General features: G+C 35.7%; 1 protein-coding gene across 1 annotated transcript; it reads left to right on the top strand.

Annotated features, from left to right (window-relative positions):
• Positions 1-10,780: 10,780 nt before the first annotated feature.
• On the top strand, positions 10,781-15,544 carry LOC114541127 (neural cell adhesion molecule 1-like). The gene is made up of 4 exons (XM_028561115.1): positions 10,781-10,868; positions 13,542-13,814; positions 14,213-14,461; positions 15,366-15,544. The coding sequence occupies exons 1-4, from the start codon at positions 10,781-10,783 to the stop codon at positions 15,542-15,544; spliced, it is 789 nt and encodes a 262-aa protein (XP_028416916.1).
• The last annotated feature ends 5,500 nt before the right edge of the window (positions 15,545-21,044 follow it).

Below are 21,044 nucleotides of genomic sequence, written 5' to 3'. Positions count from 1 at the left end.
AATCCACGTCTCCACGTCTTCATGTAACATTTCACTTGGTGAAAATCTTTGCAGACATTTCAGTATGCCTTCTCTGCGAGATTTTGCACCAAACAAGTCGACACGGTGTTTGTCTTGACTAATGTCATTGTTGCAAACACGGCATTTGCTCTGAAAAGAAGCTGACCCTTTCCTTCCAATTTTTCGCGGGGTATTCATCCCTTTTTGACAGTAGTTGTTATAATTCCAGGTTTGTTTTTATTTTGAAAGCGCGCGAAGAACGAAAATTTCAACTTTAATCTGATTGGTCACTTTTCAAATCTGGAATCTTGAGTATGCGCAGTTCAAACATTGCAACGACCAATCAAATGAAAGAATAAAATGGATTATGCCAGAGCCCTAAGCTTCCTTCCAAAAGGAACGCGGGCTCTGGGTACGAGATTGATTTTACTATTAAAGCGCCTGGATACGAAGCTGAGCATGCGTGAGATTTAAGGACGTCCATAGATGCTCAATTGGGGTAGTGCATGTATATTCACATATAGGCCTTATCTCTTATATGCCCTTGATTGAGAGCGGTTTTTAACCGGGTATGTAAACTTAGATCATATACGCCATCAATTAATATTCAGTTTGGGGTGACCCTGGGGGCTGGGTCCTGAAGGTGAGTCTGTCAGATGGGCCTTTTTTGAGTGACTTTTTCTCCCAAAGTAACTAAAAATTTTTAGTGGAGCAGGCATCATTGACGGTTAAACCGGCATTTGGTGGAAATCTCATTCAGAAAAAACAAACAAACAATTGCATCGCTGGAATGGAGCGTGAGACAATTCTGGTAGCCTCAGTTTAGATTACCTTGCTGGTATAGAATAATTAGACTTTATATATAGAAGGGTCAGTCGGCGGTGCAAAGTATTCTCGTTTCTTTATTCAAGAATGCGCGACTACATTCACATTAAAAATTAAAATGTTCCCAGCTAAGGAGCCGGTTCTATAGTCCTCTTATTATCAGGGCGCTCAAACCACCGCTAGAGCAACTCCCATAAAAAACGGAAGTTCTAAGAAGTTACGAAGGTTTATTTCAACCATCAAACTTGAAGTTATTTCACCTTCAACATCTCAAGGTAAAATGAACACAGAAGATAATTATCAATCGTTAAAAGAGAATACCGCGGAAATTCCACGAAATGAAGATGTACACGACGATAACTCAACTTACACGCAGTTGAGTAAAACCAAAGAAATGGAGAACAACTATCAATGTTTAACTTGACACAGTTTTTACTAACTTATTTATGGCCACGGAACAGATTTATTTTTAACTATATTTTTATTCGATACATCTTTTAACCGATATATCTTTTAACCATTCGATATATCTTTTTATTGAATCGGAAATAACATAAAAAATATTTCTGCAATATTTCTAAGATTCTATACGTGCTGGTTTGTTTGCTGGTTTTAAATTTCACTGACCGAAATAGGTACAAAATACATTTTAAAATCGGTAATTTAATACATGCTGTATATCGATTAAGCACCTCTTGAAAATTGTTTCAAACTAACATGACATGCTCGACTGCATTTCATTCGCACTGAATTAAATGGTAATCCTCCTCAATATCCACAAAATTAACAGGAGGGAGTTTCGTTTTCATATTTACATATAATACCAAGCAACAATACACAACTGAGAAGGCGGAAGAACTTTACGCCACACTGCGTGGCAAAACACGAAAATCCTGAAAGAGCGTTTAATGGATCATTTCATGGGAATTTAACGAGTTTTCACTGCTTGATTTAACCTCAGCGTAACAAGTATGTAACAAGACTGATTGGTTAAAACTACTGGTTTTATTCATCGGTATATTTTCGCCTGATATGATCGTGGAGACTAAAAATATTGCATGTGTCGTATTACAAACAACCACAACATGCTGCAGATATATTTCGCTACTGACTTGCATTCTGTTCATGTACGGTCGACTATATATTATAATAATATAATCGTAATCTCTTAATATAGGTTTCACTTCCAAACTATGGTCATTTTTGGTTTTCTCGCATTATTTTGTCTTGCTTTTAAGCTTCTTTTATCGGAAGGTAAGCAGTTGACCTCGATGTGACGTGTGCCAAAAATGTGTATGGCGCAAAATAGTAGCTTTTTTAGAAACGTAAGAAAACCGCATGTCGCTTTAGAAAGACTGAAGAAAATAAAGAACAGCAAATTCTTAGCATTACAAAGGACTGATATTCTTCTGTATTTTTAACATGCTTGTGGTGATGCATGAGATTAATCTTTCCACCTTAATAAATTAGTACGTTTAAAAGCAATTTCTCAATTTTTTCTAGATTGCGATACAATTCCATGTTAGAAGCAGCTTCAAATACTCTAAATTAAACACCATGCATGTTTATTCTTATTAAGATTTTTTTAAGCGTAAAATAATACAATTACCTTTTGATTATTTAGGAGCGATTCGTCCACCTAGTGGGACAGACTTGAAGTTATTTCCTCATATATTAAATAATGAAATAAAGTGGACATTTGATGGTAAAGCTTCTATTCGGACTTGGTACTTCACTCGTAGAGGAGACACAGCAAGAAAAACAATTGCCAGTATATCTAGGTCTGGTGACATTGCACTATTCAACAAAAGTCTACCTGGAGTTAGTGTAACTCCACCAGCAACACTGGTTTTAAAGAATGTTGATCAAGATTTTAATGGAAAATATGAATTTCAGCTTACTTTGGATGATGGAAGTAGCAGTGTTTCTTATATTAATGTTTTTATTACGGGTAAATAAAAGTGTTTGCAAAACATCGACGTTTGTGTGCATGCGTTTTTTCTTTTGTTGGCTGATTTCGGGGTCAGGCGGTGTTCCGCTTGTTTTAGCGTTGTCCAAAGGCAATATAATTGCATGAGTAGGGATGAAATTACATATAATTATGAAAGTTTCATATGTATATTAGAACCACAAGAATTGTATTCGATTCCTAAGCATGCTGACTATGCTGACCCGCCTATGGCTTTAATATTGGAAATAATTTTTCGCGAATCATTTTTCTTTTAAATTTCAGGTTCCGTGATTGCGTAATTCAGGTGGGGAGGGGTTGACACTTGCTTCTCTGATTTTCCTCTACGAAAATTTCGTTCGTTGATCCACCCTTGTCACGACCTAAAGCTTTGTTGCTCTTTACTAGAACCGTAAAATGACATTTCCAAAAATTTACTGTGTACGACATTTAACTTCATTTCAGCAAAACCAACAGTGACATTCAGTTGTTTTGATACCACGACGCTAAATGAAGGTGATGACTTCAGCTGTCTGTGTGAAGGTAAAGATGGAAGTCCACCAGCTGATGTTATCTGGTTTAAAGATGACAAGAAGATTGGAGGAACAGGAAAGAAAGAACAATCATTGAATTTCAGTAACGTTGATAATACAGACAGTGGAACCTATAAATGTGTTGCTGAAAGCGACCCTGATGAAAGATATAAAGATGAAAAAACAATGAAGATAATAGTTCAATGTAAGTATGGTTGCAGCCTTGCAGGGCAATAAGGGGGGGGGGGTTGATGTGGAATAACAATTTGCCAGGTCAATCTAAACGATATTTTACCACTCTCTCATGCTCTCATTGTGGAGACTGATTGAAGGTATATGTATACTTTATATTTTTATATGCGAGATACGGACGCGTAGCTGTGCCCGAGGCACTCCTTTATCTTGTTGGGTTTTAAAGAAAATTATTGCATTATATTGGTTTGGTTATTAATTGTTCGCCATCAGTATTCAGATGGGAATAGCCCCTGAACTGGTGGTGACACTCATGTTTCCACTTTCATCGGTGAAATTAAAGTTTCGTTTGTTTAAATGTAGTTAAACCGAGGAAACTAGAATTAACATTCACAAGTAATCTAGCTCCACTTGGTGGCTCATTTACCATATCATGTTCATCTGATGGTGTTCCTGAACCACGTTATAAAATAACCCATAATTGTACAGAAATCAGCACTGAAAAGTCGTTTACCATATCTCCAGTGAAGTGGAATGATGCTGGGACTTATGAATGTTTTGTAAACAATAATCTGGGAAGTGATTCAGTTTCTAAAGACTTGAAAGTAACAGGTACATAATATTGCAAGTCTATGTATTTTTTAAATATCGTGCGGAAAAACAATCAACTCAATAAGTGAACGCGAAACATGAAACCAAGGCGAGGAATTTTGTTGTTTGAATCAGGCTATCCAAACACTGGAAACCATTAAGTAATTGTTTTGTAAAATAACAACACTAAGGCAGGGACATGCACGTCGAATTCAATTGAAACGTATAGGAAAATGCCGTTCGAACGTGAAATATGTTTATTTTTTGAAATTCGTGCAAGATCAAAATTTTAACCAAAATTTTAAAAGACAATAGTAAGTGAATGTTTTTAATTTTGTATTAAATAAAAGCTACAGCATTGAAACGACTTTCTTACCTTGCTGACTCTTTTGGGAAGCAGAACTTTAGGTAAACCATAAAGTTTACCATGAAGGTGTTGAGACTAAATACCTGGCTCCAGTTGTATAAAGGCTAGTTACCTTTAACTGTAGTTAAGGACGTCAGAATTGGCCAATCAGAGCCGTGTATCGATGGAAAGATTTGCTTTAACACAGGGTTAAGCTAACCGGATTTTGAACAAATGTATACATATACATTTTTCTTTAGTGGGTAAAGATGAACCGAGTTGGCCAAGAACGACAAAGTCAATGACAACATCTAAAACAAACAAGTCATCAACAAGCAGGTCTATGGATTATGAGGAAAAATGTAAGGCATGATACTACAGCAGATTCGCATTTATATTTAGAAAAATTAAAACCTTGAGAGCAATTCTCCCAGGAAATTTATTATCATCTACCAATATTAAAAGTTAAACTTTCTCTATAGTTTAATTGTTGCTGTATCAATTGTTGCTGAAATTTGAGAATCTGCAGACCGTAAATGAAAGAAAAATAAAAGATTCAGATACCAAATACTAAACTGTTAATTGAGGCTATATAAAAATATAGACTTTTCCGACGCTCATTCATAAATAAGCTCCAAAATATATCTGCTGCAAAATAACTCAGCATAAACACAAATCACATCATTTTGAATATTATACACATTGATAGTACGAAAATTTTTGCTCAATTCATTGCCTTTACTATAAAGAAAGCTCTTAACACCATGCACTTTAAACAAATTAAAATAAATTATATGCATTCCCAGCTGCTTTTTCTCACCACCTTAAGTCAATTAGATAATTGGGCCATGCCTAGCAAGGTCAGTCTATCAAGGATAGATATGTTGTATATTTATTTACAGGTTCAAATTATACAAGTTGTAAAACTGAATGGTACATTATTGTTGTGACTTTGGTGTCTGGAATTATAATCGGGATTCTCCTGCCAAAAATTGTTTCATGTTCCCGTCGAAAATTTCAAAATAGCCGAAAACCTCAACTATCAAACCCTGAACCTGAAGCATTTCAAGTTGATTCAACGTATCAAGAGCTGGATCTTAAAAAAATGAACAATGAAGATAATTATCAATCATTGAGAGGGAATGTTGCACGAAATGACGGTGTAAATAACGATGAGTCAAATTATGCAGAGTTGAACAAAACCAGAGATGTCGAAAACAACTATCAATCTCTAAGTTGAACCAGCTAACTTTGTCCAAACCACCCCAAGCACCCCTGCGCGCTCGCCTTTTTTAAACTGACCTCTATACAACAACTGGACGCAACGTTATATATTTTACTGTTAAAGCGCCTGAATACGAGGCTGAGCATGCGTGGGATTTTAGGACGTCCATAGATGCTCAATTGGAGAGTGCATGTATATTCACATATAGGCCTTATCTCTTATATACCCTTGATTGAGAGCGGTTTTTAACCGGGTATGTAAACTTAGATTGACCTTGGGGGCTAGGTCCTGAAGGTGAGTCTGCCAGATCTCAGATGGGCCTTTTTTGAGTGATTTTTTCTCCTAAAGTTACTATAAGCACGGATAAAACTTAAGTTAGACTCGGATAACAATAATATTTGTGTTGGGCTTTAAATTAAGTGTAGTGTGAACCTGGCTTTTAACTATGTATTTGGAAAACTTATCATCATACAGTTTTTTAGTTTTTGTGAATTTTTAGTAGAGTTCCTAAACTGAAATTTGGCATCAGCGACGGTTGAACCGGCATTTGGTGGAAGTCTGATTCAGAAAAAAAAACAATTGCATCGCTGGACTGACTGGAGCGTGAGGTAATTCATCTGGTAGCCTCGGTATAGATTACCTTGCTGGTATAGAATAATTAGACTTTATATTTAGAAGGGTCATTCAGCAGTGCAAAGTATTCTCGTTTCTTCATTAAAAAATGCGCGACTACATTCACATTAAAAATTAAAATGTTCCCAGCTAAGTTGCCCCGTTCTATAGTCCCCTTATTATCAGGGCGCTCAAACCACCACTAGAGCAACTCCCATAATAAACGGAAGTTCTAAGAAGTTACGAAGGTTTATTTCAACCATCAGACATGAAGTTATTTCACCTTCAACATCTCAAGGTTACACAACTTACCAGCAACTAGATCTTACAAAAATGAACACAGAAGGTAATAATTATCAATCGTTAAAAGAGAATACCACGGGAATTCCACGAAATGAAGATGTACACGACGATAACTCAACTTACACGCAGTTCAGCAAAACCAAAGAAGTGGAGAACAACTATCAATCTTTAACTTGACACAGTTTTTACTACCTTATTTATGGCCACGGAACAGATTTATTCTTAACTATGTTTTTATTCGATACATGTTTCAACCAGGTTCCAGCTGATCTGAAATCATGAGGTCATGAGACTGATTTACTTTATTGAATCGGAAATAACATAAAAAATACTTCTGCAATATTTCTAAGATTCTATACGTGCTGGTTTGTTTGTTAGTTTAAAATTACACTGACCGAACTGGGTAAAAATACATTTTAAAATCCGTAATTTAATACATACTGAATATCCATTGAGCACCTCTTGAAAATTGTCGAAATTGTTTCAAACTAACATTACATGCTCGACTGCATTTCATTCGCACTGAATTAAATGGAAATCCTCCTCAATAACCACACAAGTCACAACGGCGGAAGTTTCGTTTTCATGTATTTACATATTATACCAAGCGACAATACCAAACGAGTCTGAGAAGGCGGAAGAACGTCACACCACACTGCATGGCAAAATACGAAAACCACGAAACAGCGTTTAGTGGATCTATATCACAGGAATTTAACGAGTTTTCACTGGTTGATTTAACCTCAGTGTAACAAGTATGTAACAAGACTGGTTGGTTTCAACTACTAGTTTTACTGATTCATCGATATATTTCCGCCTGATAAGAACAATCAAACTCAAGACTAGCTATATTGCACGTATAATATTACAAACAACAACAACAAGATGCTGCCAAATATTTCGCTACTTACTTGCATCATATTCTATATTCATGTACGGTCTGAAAGATTTAATCGTAACTTTTTAATGCAGGTTTCACTGACTTCCAAACTATGGTCGTTCTTGGTTTTCTCGCATTATTTTGTTTTGCTTTTACGTTTCTTTCATCGGAAGGTAAGCAGTTGGCCTCGATGTGACGTGTGGCAAAAATGTATATGGCGCAAAGTCTTCGTCGTAGCTTATTTAGAGATGTTAAAAACCACATGTCACTTATAAATGTAGAACAGCAAAGCAGTCTTAACATCAATGGGGACTGATATTCTGCTATATTTTTAACATGCTTGTTGTGATGACTGATGAGATTAATCTTTTCACCTTTTATACTTAATATCCTGAAAATATTCGAATAAACGTTTAAAAGCTGTTATTCTTAATTTAGATTGCGATACAATTTCATTTCGGGAGCAGCTCAAAATACTGTAAATTAAACATGCATGAGCATAATTTTTTTAAAGATATTTTCTAGCATAGAATAATAGAATGACATTTTGATTATTTAGGAGCGATTCGTCCACCAAGTGGGACAGACTTGATGTTATTACCTCATAAATTAAATAATGAAATAAAGTGGACATTTGATGGTAAAGCTTATCAGCGTGTTTGGTTATTCACTCGTAGAGGCGACACAGCAAGAAAAACAATTGCCACTATAAGTGTGGCTGGTGACATTACAATATTCAACAAAAGTCTACCTGGAGTTAGTGTAATTTCACCAGCAACACTGGTTTTGAAGAAAGTTGATAAAGATTTCAATGGAAAATACGAATTTCGGCTTACTCTGGATGATGGAAGTGTCATTGTGTCTTATGTCAGCGTTTTTATTGCGGGTAAGGTTTTATAAAATGAACTTCAGGTTTTCTTAAAATCGTAAAACTTTCGCCGGTGATGTCATTTTTGCCTTAAAAGAACACATGATATCCATATAACAGTTTCTCGCAGTCGAGATTATCAGTTAAGCTCTTTGAGGTCGGACACTCGGATTCAAATTGATCGCTTCGTCGCTTTCCACTATATAGCTAATTAAAAAGTAACTTCTTCAAACACTGACAGTGTATATATGGTTCATAAACAAATTTTAGAGAAGCCAACAGTGAAATTAAATTGTTCTAATACCACGACGCTAAATGAAGGTGATGACTTCAGCTGTCTGTGTGAAGGTAAAGATGGAAATCCACCAGCTAACGTTACCTGGTTTAAAGATGACACGAAGATTGGTGGAACAGGAAAGAAAGAACAAATGTTGACTCTCAAAAATGTTGATAATACAGACAGAGGAACGTACAAGTGTCTTGCTGAAAGCCACCCTGATGAAAGATATGAAGATAAAAAAACAGTCAAAATAATAGTTCATTGTAAGTATGTATAATATGCAAAGGCATCACAAGTATATTTAGTTGGACTTAGATGAGGTAAATAGGAAAGAAGAAACACAGCTAGGTGAATTTTTTGGTTTTTTAGTTCGACCCCACGTGACAACAATTACTTTTATGGCAAAAAAAGCCAAAGTTGGTAAAGCAATAAACATCACATGTGAATCAGAAGGTCTTCCTGAACCAAGTTTTATCATAACCCACAATAACACCGAGGTTATTGCTGAAAAGACGTACAACATACCACAAGTAAAGTGGAGTGATAGTGGTTTATACCAATGTATTGCAAAGAATATACTTGGAAGTAATTCAAAGTGCTATTTTTTTATCGTTTCAGGTAAAATGAGTTTAGTTTGATGCTGTATTATAGGCTAAAAATGCTGATACAATCCTGGTTCTTTGTCTTTAAGAAAATGTCACACCATGAATAAATTGATCGTGTTCATCGATTCTTATGCAGTACAACATCTTATGTGATTCAGTTGCATCCCATAACATACCTATACCTAAGTCATTTCAGAATTATTATGGCGCGATTTCTTCTTACGTTGCTTGTGGACAGTCTGCATGGTTCAGTCTGCATGGTTCAGTCTGCATGGTTACGTCGCCAAATCCACGCATAAATTACCTGATTTAACTTTTTTTTGTCGGAAAAGTTCTATCAGAATTGCAAAATAAAAAAAATTGTCATTGACATCCTTTTAATTTGTCTGCATGAATGGTGACAATGCATGTTGAAAATAACTATTTAATGTAATTTTTTAAACCAATAAATTTAAATCAAATATTCTAAATGTGTTTTTAGGGGAAACAACATCTTCTACGAAAGTAGACTGTGATGTAGGTGACAATGTTGTAGTATGGCATATCGTTGTTTCATTGATATTGGGCATCGTCATTGGATGTCTCCTTTCCTACATCGTCTCATGTTCTCGTCGTAAATTCAAAATCAAGAAAAGCCAGCGTTCAATCCCTGAGCATTCAACATCTCAAGGTAACACAACTTACCAGGAACTAGATCTTACAAAAATGAACACAGAAGGTAATAATTATCAATCGTTAAAAGGGAATACCACGAGAATTCCACGAAATGAAGATGTACACGACGATAACTCAACTTACACGCAGTTGAGCAAAACCAAAGAAGTGGAGAACAACTATCAATCTTTAACTTGACACAGTTTTTACTACCTTATCTATGTCCACGGAACAGATTTATTCATAACAATATTTTTTATCGATACATGATTTAACCAGGTTCCAGCTGATCTGAAATCATGAGGTCATGAGTCTGATTTACTTTATTGAGTCGGAAATAACATAAAAAATATTTCTGCAATATTTCTAAGATTCTATACGTGCTGGTTTGTTTATTTGTTTAAAATTACGCAGAACTTGGTACAAAATACATTTTTCAATCGGTAATTTAATACATACTGTATATCGATTAATTAAGCACCTCTTGAAAGTCTGGTTTTAAAGAATGTTGGTGAAGATTTTAATGGAAAATATGAATTTCAGCTTACTTTTAATGATGGAAGTAACAGTGATTCTTATATTAACGTTATTGCGGGTGAGGTTTTATAATCGTAAAACCATCGTTGATGTTAGTTTTGCCCTAAATTAACACATCATATCTATAAGCTCGCAGTCGAGATTATTAAGCTTTTTGAGGTCAGACACTCTTGATTTAAATTTATCCATGCAATTGCTGTATATAGTACGTGTCTTCATCACTTTCTACTATTATAGCTAAGCAAAAAGCAACTTTCAAACACTTACAGTGTGTGTATGATTCATAAAAAAATTTTAGAAAGCCAACAGTGAAATTAAATTGTTCTGATACCACAACGCTAAAAGAGGGTGGTGACTTCAGCTGTCTGTGTGAAGGTAAAGATGGAAATCCACCAGCTGATCTTACCTGGTTTAAAGATGACAAGAAGATTGGTGGAAGAGGAAAGAAAGAACACAGTGGAACGTACAGGTGTGTTGCTGAAAGGCACCCTGATGAAAGATATGAAGATAAAAAACAGTCTAAATAATAGTTCAATGTAAGTGCATGTGTATATTATATGTAAAGGCATTATAAATATTTATAGTTGGATTTAAATTCCCTCAAATTTAGAATTTTAAGATTTAATCCAGTTCATGCCAAACAACGAGCAATTTTAGAGCGATTGAAACTTGAAAGAACCACTATACGGTGGATAGCGCTATCCGCCTTTCGAACAACCGGCCCCAGATTTACGATTCTCCCCAAAGGCTGCAGGCAGACGCACAGCGGGAAATCGGCAGGTTTGGATATTAGCCTGATGCGCAAGTTCCTCACAAAATAAATGTCGCGCCCACGCGTAACCCTCTAATAACCTGTGGATACATATTTGCATATCATTACAAAAATATCCGAATGCGGAAGAACTTCCCGACATACAGACAACATTGCATTGATATACAGTATTCTGTGGAACATTGGATCAGAATTGGAATTTATCTTGTAATATAGATAAAGGTGAATTATAATATAAGGCTAGTCGCAACAGGAATAGTTTCCTAATCATTTTTCTTTGACATGCATGTCATTCAGCACTGTGTCTCTGGCATAATATATAGTTCTGACGATTTTACGACATGAAACGCGGACTTTAGTGCTAACAAGGGCAGATTTCGTATATTTTATTGATTCTATATTTTCAAATGCTGACGTTTATTGAAATCTCCATATCAATATCGTTCTATAGTTCAAAATAGTTTGTTGCGTTTCCAGCCGAAGTCACACACAGCAAGGTATGACATTCAATAAAATTAGCAATTTTAAAACGTTCAAAGTACGCACACCGGCGAATGAATTTGTTTGGTCGTTTTCAAAAAATATTATGCCCTTCTTCTTCAATGGATAGCATTCTGGACGTCAATTGAAACAATCCACTTAGTTTCATGTTTAAAATATATTTTTTGCGAGGGTATATGTCAATTCTTCTATACTGATATGTCTAGATTTTAAACTTGCGAAGGTTGGACGGTCAGCAAAAATTAACGTGATATTCTGAATATCATGCTTCTAAGAATTTTATACCTATATATAGTACCGATCTATGATTCTTTAACTGATGGTAAAAATTTCGATTGTATGAATGATAGGCGTACGAGCTCGAGCCGCGGGGGAAAATGTTCCAGGTTTTTTCGGCATATTATATTTCATTTATACAGTGCTCTAACGACGTTTTTTAAGTATAACGACAAATCCAAATTTATTTATTTAAATGGTTCAGTTTTTTCAGACCAGGAAGAGCGCTTTGATAGCATTTGGCTGAGGCTCGAACAATGGGATGTGCAACGCATAAAATCTAGCCGTTACTCTGGTAATATCTCGGGTTTAAACTTTCAATCTGTAGTTCCGCGGGTATTATTTCGAATACCGTGTGTTTATTTTTTATACAGGTACACTGACTTCAAAAAATGACTTGTTCTAGTTGCCTTGTTATCCTTTGGTTTGCTTTTATATTTTTACTATCGGAAGGTAAGCGGTTGGTCATAGTGAACCAACAGGGCCAGCTGCCCCACTTACCTTTTACCAGCTGGGACAAGGGGGGAAAGATGCCTTTTCATTTTACACGATTTAATTTGTCTTAAGTAGAAATCAGTGTTAAGTTTAACTGACATATAATCGATGACGTGAGTTTACCGTTGAAATTTTTTCGCCCCATACATGGAGATTATGCAAACGGAACGTTTGTAGATCGCCACATGAATTAAAAGTTCAACGTCTGAAACACGCCTAACATTCTATAAGAATTTTTGATCTGAATATAATTAAAAAGCATAGATTGCAAAATTGAATAAATCTCATTGTCATACGCATATTTATAATTTCATAAAGATTTTAAATATTATAAAAACGTTTTATTATATTTAGGAGCAATTAGTCCACCAAGTGGGACAGACTTGAAGTTATTTCCTCATAAATTAAATAATGAAATAAAGTGGACATTTGATGGTAAAGCTTCTATTCGGACCTGGTTCTTTACTCGTAGAGGAGACACAACAAGAAAAACAATTGCGAGCATATCTTCGACTGGTGACATTACAGTATTCAACAAAAGTCTACCTGGACTTAGTGTAACTCCACCAGCAACACTGGTTTTAAAGAATGTTGATCAGGATTTCAATGGAAAATATGAATTTCTGCTTACTCTGGATGATGGAAGTAGCAGTCTTTCTTATATTAACGTTTTTATTACGGGTAAATAAAAGTGTTTGCAAAACATCGACTTCGGGTCAGGGGTTGTTCTGCTTGTTTGAACGTTGTCCAAAGGCAATAATTGAGTAGGGATGAAATTACATATATTTATGTAAGTTTCATATGTATATTAGAACCACAAGAATTGTAGGCAGTTCCTAGACATGCTGACTATGCTGACCCGCCTAGCGTTAATGAAAATAATTTTTCGCGTATCATTTTTCTTTTAAATTTCAGGCTCCGTGATTGCGTAATTCGGGTGGGGAGGGGTTGACACTTGTTTCTCTGATTTGCCCCTACGAAAATGTCGATCCTATATATACCACCTCTGTCACGACCTATAGCTTTGTTGCTCTTTACTAGAACCGTAAAATGATATTTTCCAAAATTTACTGTGTACGACATTTAACTTCATTTCAGCAAAACCAACAGTGACATTCAGTTGTCCTGATACCACGACGCTAAATGAAGGTGATGACTTCAGCTGTCTGTGTGAAGGTAAAAATGGAAGTCCAGCAGCTGATGTTACCTGGTTTAAAGATGGCGAACAGATTGGTGGAACAGGAAAGAAAGAACAATTGTTGACTCTCAAAAATGTTGATAAATCAGACAGTGGAACCTATAAATGTGTTGCTGAAAGTGACTCTAATGAGAGATATAAAGATGAAAAAACAATGAAGATAATAGTTCAATGTAAGTATGGTTGCTGGGCCGCTAACCGGACATCAAGGTTACAGGCCCGCCAAGGCCCATATCACCTAAAACGATGTGGAATAGCAATTTGCCAGGCCAATATAAACAATATTTTACCACTCCCTCATGCTCTCATTGTGGAGACTGACTCTGATTATATAGCAAAGATATATGTACCTTAAATTTTTAAATTATGCGAGATACGGACGCGTAGCGGTGCCCGAGACACTCCTTTATCTTGTTGGGTTTTAAAGAAATTTAAATTATTGCATTATATTGGTTTAGTTATTAATTGTTCGCCATCAGTATTCAGATGGGATGGCCCTGAGCTGGTGGTGACACTCATGTTTCCACTTTCATCTGTGAAATTAATGTTTAATTCGTTTGTTTAAATGCAGTCAAACCGAGGAAACCAGAATTAACATTCACAAGTAATCTAGCTCCACTTGGTGGCTCATTTACCATATCATGTTCATCTGATGGTGTTCCTGAACCAAGTTATAAAATAACCCATAATTGTACCGAAGTCAGCACTGAAAAGTCGTTAACCATATCTTCAGTGAAGTGGAGTGATGCTGGAAGATACGAATGTTTTGTAAATAATAATCTAGGAAATGATTCAGTCTCTAAAGACTTGAAAGTAACAGGTACATATATATAAACACGAGACCAAGGCGAGGAATTTTGATGTTTGATCAAATCAGCTAGGCCATCCAAACACTGGAACCATTAAGTAATTGTTTTGTAAAATAACAACACCGAGGCAAGGACATGCACGTCGAATTCAATAGAAACGTATAGGAAAATGCTGTTCGAACGTGAAATATGTTTATTTTTTGAAATTCGTGCAAGATCAAAATTTTAACCAAAATTTTAAAAGACAATAGTAAGTGGATGATTTTAATTTGGCGTTGAAACAAAATACCAGGCCCAGTTGTATAAAAGTTAACTTTTAACTGTAGTTAAGGACAGAATTGGCCAATCAGAGACGTGTATCGATGGAAAGATTTGCTTTAACACAGGGTTAAACTAACCGGCTTTTGAACAATAACCGGCTTTTGAACAAATATATACATATATATTTTTCTTTAGTGGGTAAAGATGAACCGAGTTGGCCAAGAACGACAAAGTCAATGACAACATCTAAAACAAACAAGTCATCTACAAGCAGGTCTATGGATTATGAGGAAAAAAGTAAGGCATGATACTACAGCAAATTGTGAAGTTATATTTAAAAAAATTAAAACATTGAAAGCAATTTTTCCAGGGATTTTACTATCATCTACCAACGTTAAATGTTAAAATTTCTCTATAGTTTAATTGTTGCTGTGTCACTCAATGCTTCGCACGATTTGCCAGGTCTCAACGAAAGATATGTTCTATATTTATTTACAGGTTCAAATGATACAAGTTGTAAAACTGAATGGTACATTATTGTTGTGACTTTGGTGTCTGGAATTATCATCGGGATTCTCCTGCCAAAAATTGTTTCATTTTCCCGCCGAAAATTCCAAAATAGAAAACCTCAACTATCAAACCCTGAACCTTCAGCATTTCAAGTTGATTCAACTTATCAAGAACTGGATCTTAAAAAAATGAACAAGGAAGATAATTATCAATCATTGAGTGGGAATGTTGCAGGAAATGACGGTGTAAATAACGATGAGTCAAATTATGCAGAGTTGAACAAAACCAGAGATGTCGAAAACAATTATCAATCTCTAAGTTGAACCAGCTAATTTTGTCAAAACCACCCCAAGCACCCCTGCGCGCTCGCCTATTTTAAACTGACCTCTATACAATAAGTTAATGCAACGTTATATATTTTACTATTAAAGCGCCTGGATACGAAGCTCAGCGTGCGTGGGATTTAAGAACGTCCATAGACGCTCAATTGGGGTGGTGCATGTATATTCACATATAGGCCTTATCTCCTATATGCCCTTGATTGAGAGCGGTTTTTAACGGTATGTAAACTTAGATCATATACGCCATCAATTAATATTCAGTTTGGGGTGACCTTGGGGGCTGGGTCCTGAAGGTGAGTCTGTTAGATGGGCCTTTTTTGACTGACTTTTTCTCCCAAAGTAACTATAAGCACGAATAAAACTTGAGTTAGACTCGGATAACAATAATATTATTGTTGGGCTTTAAATTAAGCCCCGTTTACACTACAGTCAATTTTCGACACGGCACGGCTAAAATTGGTACCCGTACCCAATTTTATTAGTGTTCAGGCTACCAAAACAAAGGCCGAGCATAGATAAAACGGGCACGGGTACCCATTTTAGGCGTGCCGTGCCATTAAATCGAGTGTAATGTAAACGGGGCTTTAATAAGTGTAGTGTAAACCTGGCTTTTAACTATGTATTTGGAAAACTTATCATCATACAGTTTTTTAGTTTTTGAAAATTTTTAGTGGAGCAGGCATCATTGACGGTTAAACCGGCATTTGGTGGAAATCTCATTCAGAAAAAACAAACAAACAATTGCATCGCTGGACTGGAGCGTGAGGTAATTCATCTGGTAGCCTTAGTATAGATTAACTTGCTGGTATAGAATAATTAACAAATAGATTACAATGAACCGTTGTCTGTTCAGTTATAGATACACGGTATGACGTCATATGTGATAAGAGCAAAAAAAGTTGCATTATATTGGTTTGGTTATTAATTGTTCGCCATCAGTATTCAGATGGGAATGGTCCTGAGCTGGTGGTGACACTCATGTTTCCACTTTCATCTGTGAAATTAATGTTTCGTTTGTTTGAATGCAGTTAAACCGAGGAAACCAGAATTAACATTCACAAGTAATCCAGCTCCACTTGCTGGCTCATTTACCATATCATGTTCATCTGATGGTGTTCCTGAACCAAGTTATAAAATAACCCATAATTGTACCGAAGTCAGCACTGAAAAGTCGTTAACCATATCTTCAGTGAAGTGGAGTGATGCTGGAAGATACGAATGTTTTGTAAAGAATAATCTGGGAAATGATTCAGTTTCTAAAGACTTGAAAGTAACAGGTACATATATATATTGCAAGTATGTATATTTTTTAATTATCGTGCGGAAAAACAAGAAACTTAACAAGTGAACGCGAAACACGAGACCAAGGCGAGGAATTTTGGTGTTTGAATCAGGCCATCCAAACACTGGAAACCGTTAAGTAATTGTTTTGTAAAATAACAACACTAAGGCAAGGACATGCACGTCGAATTCAATAGAAACGTATAGGAAAATGCTGTTCGAACGTGAAATATGTTTATTTTTTGAAATTCGTGCAAGATCAAAATTTTAACCAAAATTTTAAAAGACAATAGTAAGTGGATGATTTTAATTTTGCGTTGAAACAAAATACCAGGCCCAGTTGTATAAAAGTTAACATTTAACTGTAGTTAAGGACAGAATTGGCCAATCAGAGACGTGTATCGAAGGAAAGATTTGCTTTAACACAGGGTTAAGCTAACCGGCTTTTGAACAAATATATACATATGTATTTTTCTTTAGTGGGTAAAGATGAACCGAGTTGGCCAAGAACGACAAAGTCAATGACAACATCTAAAACAAACAAGTCATCTACAAGCAGGTCTATGGATCATGAGGAAAAAAGTAAGGCATGATACTACAGCAGATTCGCATTTATATTTCAAAAAATTAAAACATTGAAAGCAGTTTTTCCAGGCCGGATTTTACTATCATCTACCAACGTTAAATGTTAAAATTTCTCTATCATGGTTTAATTGTTGCTGTTTCACTCAATGCTTCGCACGATTTGCCAGGTATCAACGAAAGATATGTTCTATATTTATTTACAGGTTCAAATTATACAAGTTGTAAAACTGAATGGTACATAATTGTTGTGACTTTGATGTCTGGAATTATCATCGGGATTCTCCTGCCAAAAATTGTTTCATGTTCCCGCCGAAAATTTCAAAATAGAAAACCTCAACTATCAAACCCTGAACCTTCAACATCTCAAGTTGATTCAACTTATCAAGAACTGGATCTTAAAAAAATGAACAAGGAAGATAATTATCAATCATTGAAAGGGAATGCTGCAAGAAATGACGGTGTAAATAACGATGAATCAAATTATGCAGAGTTGAACAAAACAAGAGATGTCGAAAACAACTATCAATCTCTAAGTTGAACCAGCTAACTTTGTCAAAACCACCCCAAGCACCCCTGCGCCCTCGCCTTTTTTAACTTACAAACTGACCTCTATACAATAAGTTAATGCAACGTTATATATTTTACTATTAAAGCGCCTGGATACGAGGCTGAGCATGCGTGGGATTTAAGGACGTCCATAGATGCTCAATTGGAGAGTGCATGTATATTTACATATAGGCCTTATCTCTTATATGCCATTGATTGAGAGCGGTTTTTAACGGTATGTAAACTTAGATCATATCCGCCATCAATTAATTTGGGGTGACCCTGGGGTGACAGTTTTTTTAGTTTTTGAGAATTTTTAGTGGAGCAGGCATCATTGACGGTTAAACTGGCATTTGGTAGAAATCTCATTCAGAAAAAAAACCAATTACATCGCTGGAATAGATTAATCACCTTGCTGGTATAGAATAATTGTACTTTATATATAGAAGGATCACTCAGCGGTAAAAGTATTCTCGTTTCTTTATGCAAAAATGCACGACTAAATTCACACTAAGGAATTCTAGAGCAACTAAGAAAAAAACAAGACGCCTGTTCTGGCGTTAACTCCGGCGTGCCGCGCACTCGCCAGTCTTCAATATAAAGCTTCTGAACATAAACAAATCAATACAGTTCATACAGTTCATACCATACATGCCTTGCCAACCTAAATGTTATTCGATCGCAACATTCAAAAGCACATCGTACTTTAAAAAGCATAGAAGTTCAACTGTTCAAAAATGTAAATAGACCGCATGATACGTTCACTTTGTCTTACACTTTGCCTTCGGAATTCGCGCTTATATAGTTATAATAAATCTTCAATCCTGTGCAAACTACGCGACGTGCAACGCGCCCATACACGACCACATCATCTTGTTGAAATAGCAGCGATATTATTAAAATAGGACCAGAATCAGCTATGTATTATTCTTACCCAAATTAAATCTAAACTTAATCGAACAGCATCAAAAGAACAGTTTATTTGTTCCTCTTGGAGGAATTGCCGTATCATGCGAGCGAAATCGAATCGCGCATCGGAAAACTAGCCAAACTGCTGTGCACCACAACTCTTGGGAGATAAGACTGGGACGTAGATAAATACGGTCACAAACACAATTCAAATTCTAGTATATTTCGCGCCAAATTCTAGTATATTTCGCGCCAAAACACACTTGCGACGACGAAAAATAAAATAAAATAAAAACCAAAAAAAAACAAAAAAAAAACAAAACGAGGCGAATTTTCAACTCCATCGCTGACGCCGGAGTAATAAACACGCCTCGCAACGAAGTATTATGTTATTCGAATCAGGAAATTGACCCCAATTTTGTGGACAGCTCAAAATACCGTAAACATGTCTTGGGACAGAGCATAATTTATTTTTATTTGATTTTCAAACTAAAAACGAAAACAAAAACCATTGATTATTTAGGAGCGATTCGTCCACCAAGTGGGACAGACTTGAAGTTATTTCCTCATATATTAAATAATGAAATAAAGTGGACATTTGATGGTAAAGCTTCTATTCGGACCTGGTTCTTCCCTGGTAGAGGAGACACAACAAGAAAAACAATTGCTGGTATAGGTGCGACTGGTGACATAACACTATTCAACAAAAGTTTACCTGGAGTTAGTGTAACTCCACCAGCAACACTGGTTTTAGAGAATGTTGATCAAGATTACAACGGAAAATATGAATTTCAGATTACTCATGATGATGGAAGTAACAGTCGTTCTTAGATTAACGTTTTTATTGCGGGTAAGGTTTTATGAAAAGATAAGGTTTTACTGAAATTAGCTCTCATATGATTTAAATCGATGCAATTACTGCAGTCACTGCATGGATATTTCATATTTATCACTCTTCATTGATAACAGCAAAATAATCCTTTTAGACATATAAATAACATGTATGTCTTATAGCTACTTTCAGCAAAACCAAATGTGACATTCAGTTGTCCTGATACCACGACGCTAAATGAAGGTGATGACTTCAGCTGTCTGTGTGAAGGTAAAGATGGAAATCCACCAGCTGATGTTACCTGGTTTAAAGATGACAAGAAGATTGGTTGAACAGGAAAGAGAGAACAATTGTTGACTCTCAGTAACGTTGATAATACACACAGTGGAACCTATAAATGTGTCGCTGAAAGCGACTCTGATGAAATATATAAAGATGAAAAATCAATCAAAATAATAGTTCAATGTAAGTATGACATGCAATAAAACAATACTCTGCATGTTATAATCAAAGGAAATCGTACCTTAAGACTTGATACGGCAGATATATCATTTAAATAATTTATCATAGGCCTATTAATAGTTTAAAAAAGTCGCTGTATAAATATATCAATAGCTACTCCATTAAGGTCCTAACATGATTTAAAAACTGAAGTTCACCATACGTTCCTCGTATAACCTAAAAATAGTTCCATAAGACACAGTGGCGTCGTGAGCAGGGCCAAGGGGAGTTAAGGGAGCATTTTACTCCATCCGCCCTCTAAAATTGGACCTTTTCAAATTTCAATTTCATTTATTGCCCTGTTTATTTACTTTATTTGCAAAAAATAAAAATTTATATTTGTTCACGGGCAGTCGAACCGAGGAAACCAGAATTAATATTCACAAGTAATCCAGCTCCACTTGGTGGCTCAGTTACCATATCATGTTCATCTGATGGTGTTCCTGAACCAAGTTATAATATAACCCATAATGGTACCGAAGTCAGCACTGAGAAGACGTTTACCATATCTCCAGTAAAGTGGAGAGATGCTGGAACTTATGGATGTTTTGTAAACAATATTCTGGGAAGTGATTCAGTTTCCAAATATTTAACAGAAAAAGGTAAATATGATAAAATTGCACACATGGACACAATACGCAAAATTACATCTGAATATTATAAAGAATCAATCCTGTATCGCCAATTACTATTCTAAGAATATTTCAGAAATGCTAAATTGATTACTAATGTACTCTTTAATTTCCTTTTTGTGTATGTGGCATTTGTGTATATCAGGAATGTCAGTTATTGGATTCGCGAGTCCCACTTTTGGTAATAGTCGAAATC

The sequence above is a fragment of the Dendronephthya gigantea genome, unplaced genomic scaffold (genome assembly GCF_004324835.1).
Source record: "Dendronephthya gigantea isolate DGI-Jeju-01 unplaced genomic scaffold, DenGig_1.0 000267F, whole genome shotgun sequence".
NCBI lineage: Eukaryota > Metazoa > Cnidaria > Anthozoa > Malacalcyonacea > Nephtheidae > Dendronephthya > Dendronephthya gigantea.
This window is presented reverse-complemented; position numbering and strand designations above follow the sequence as displayed.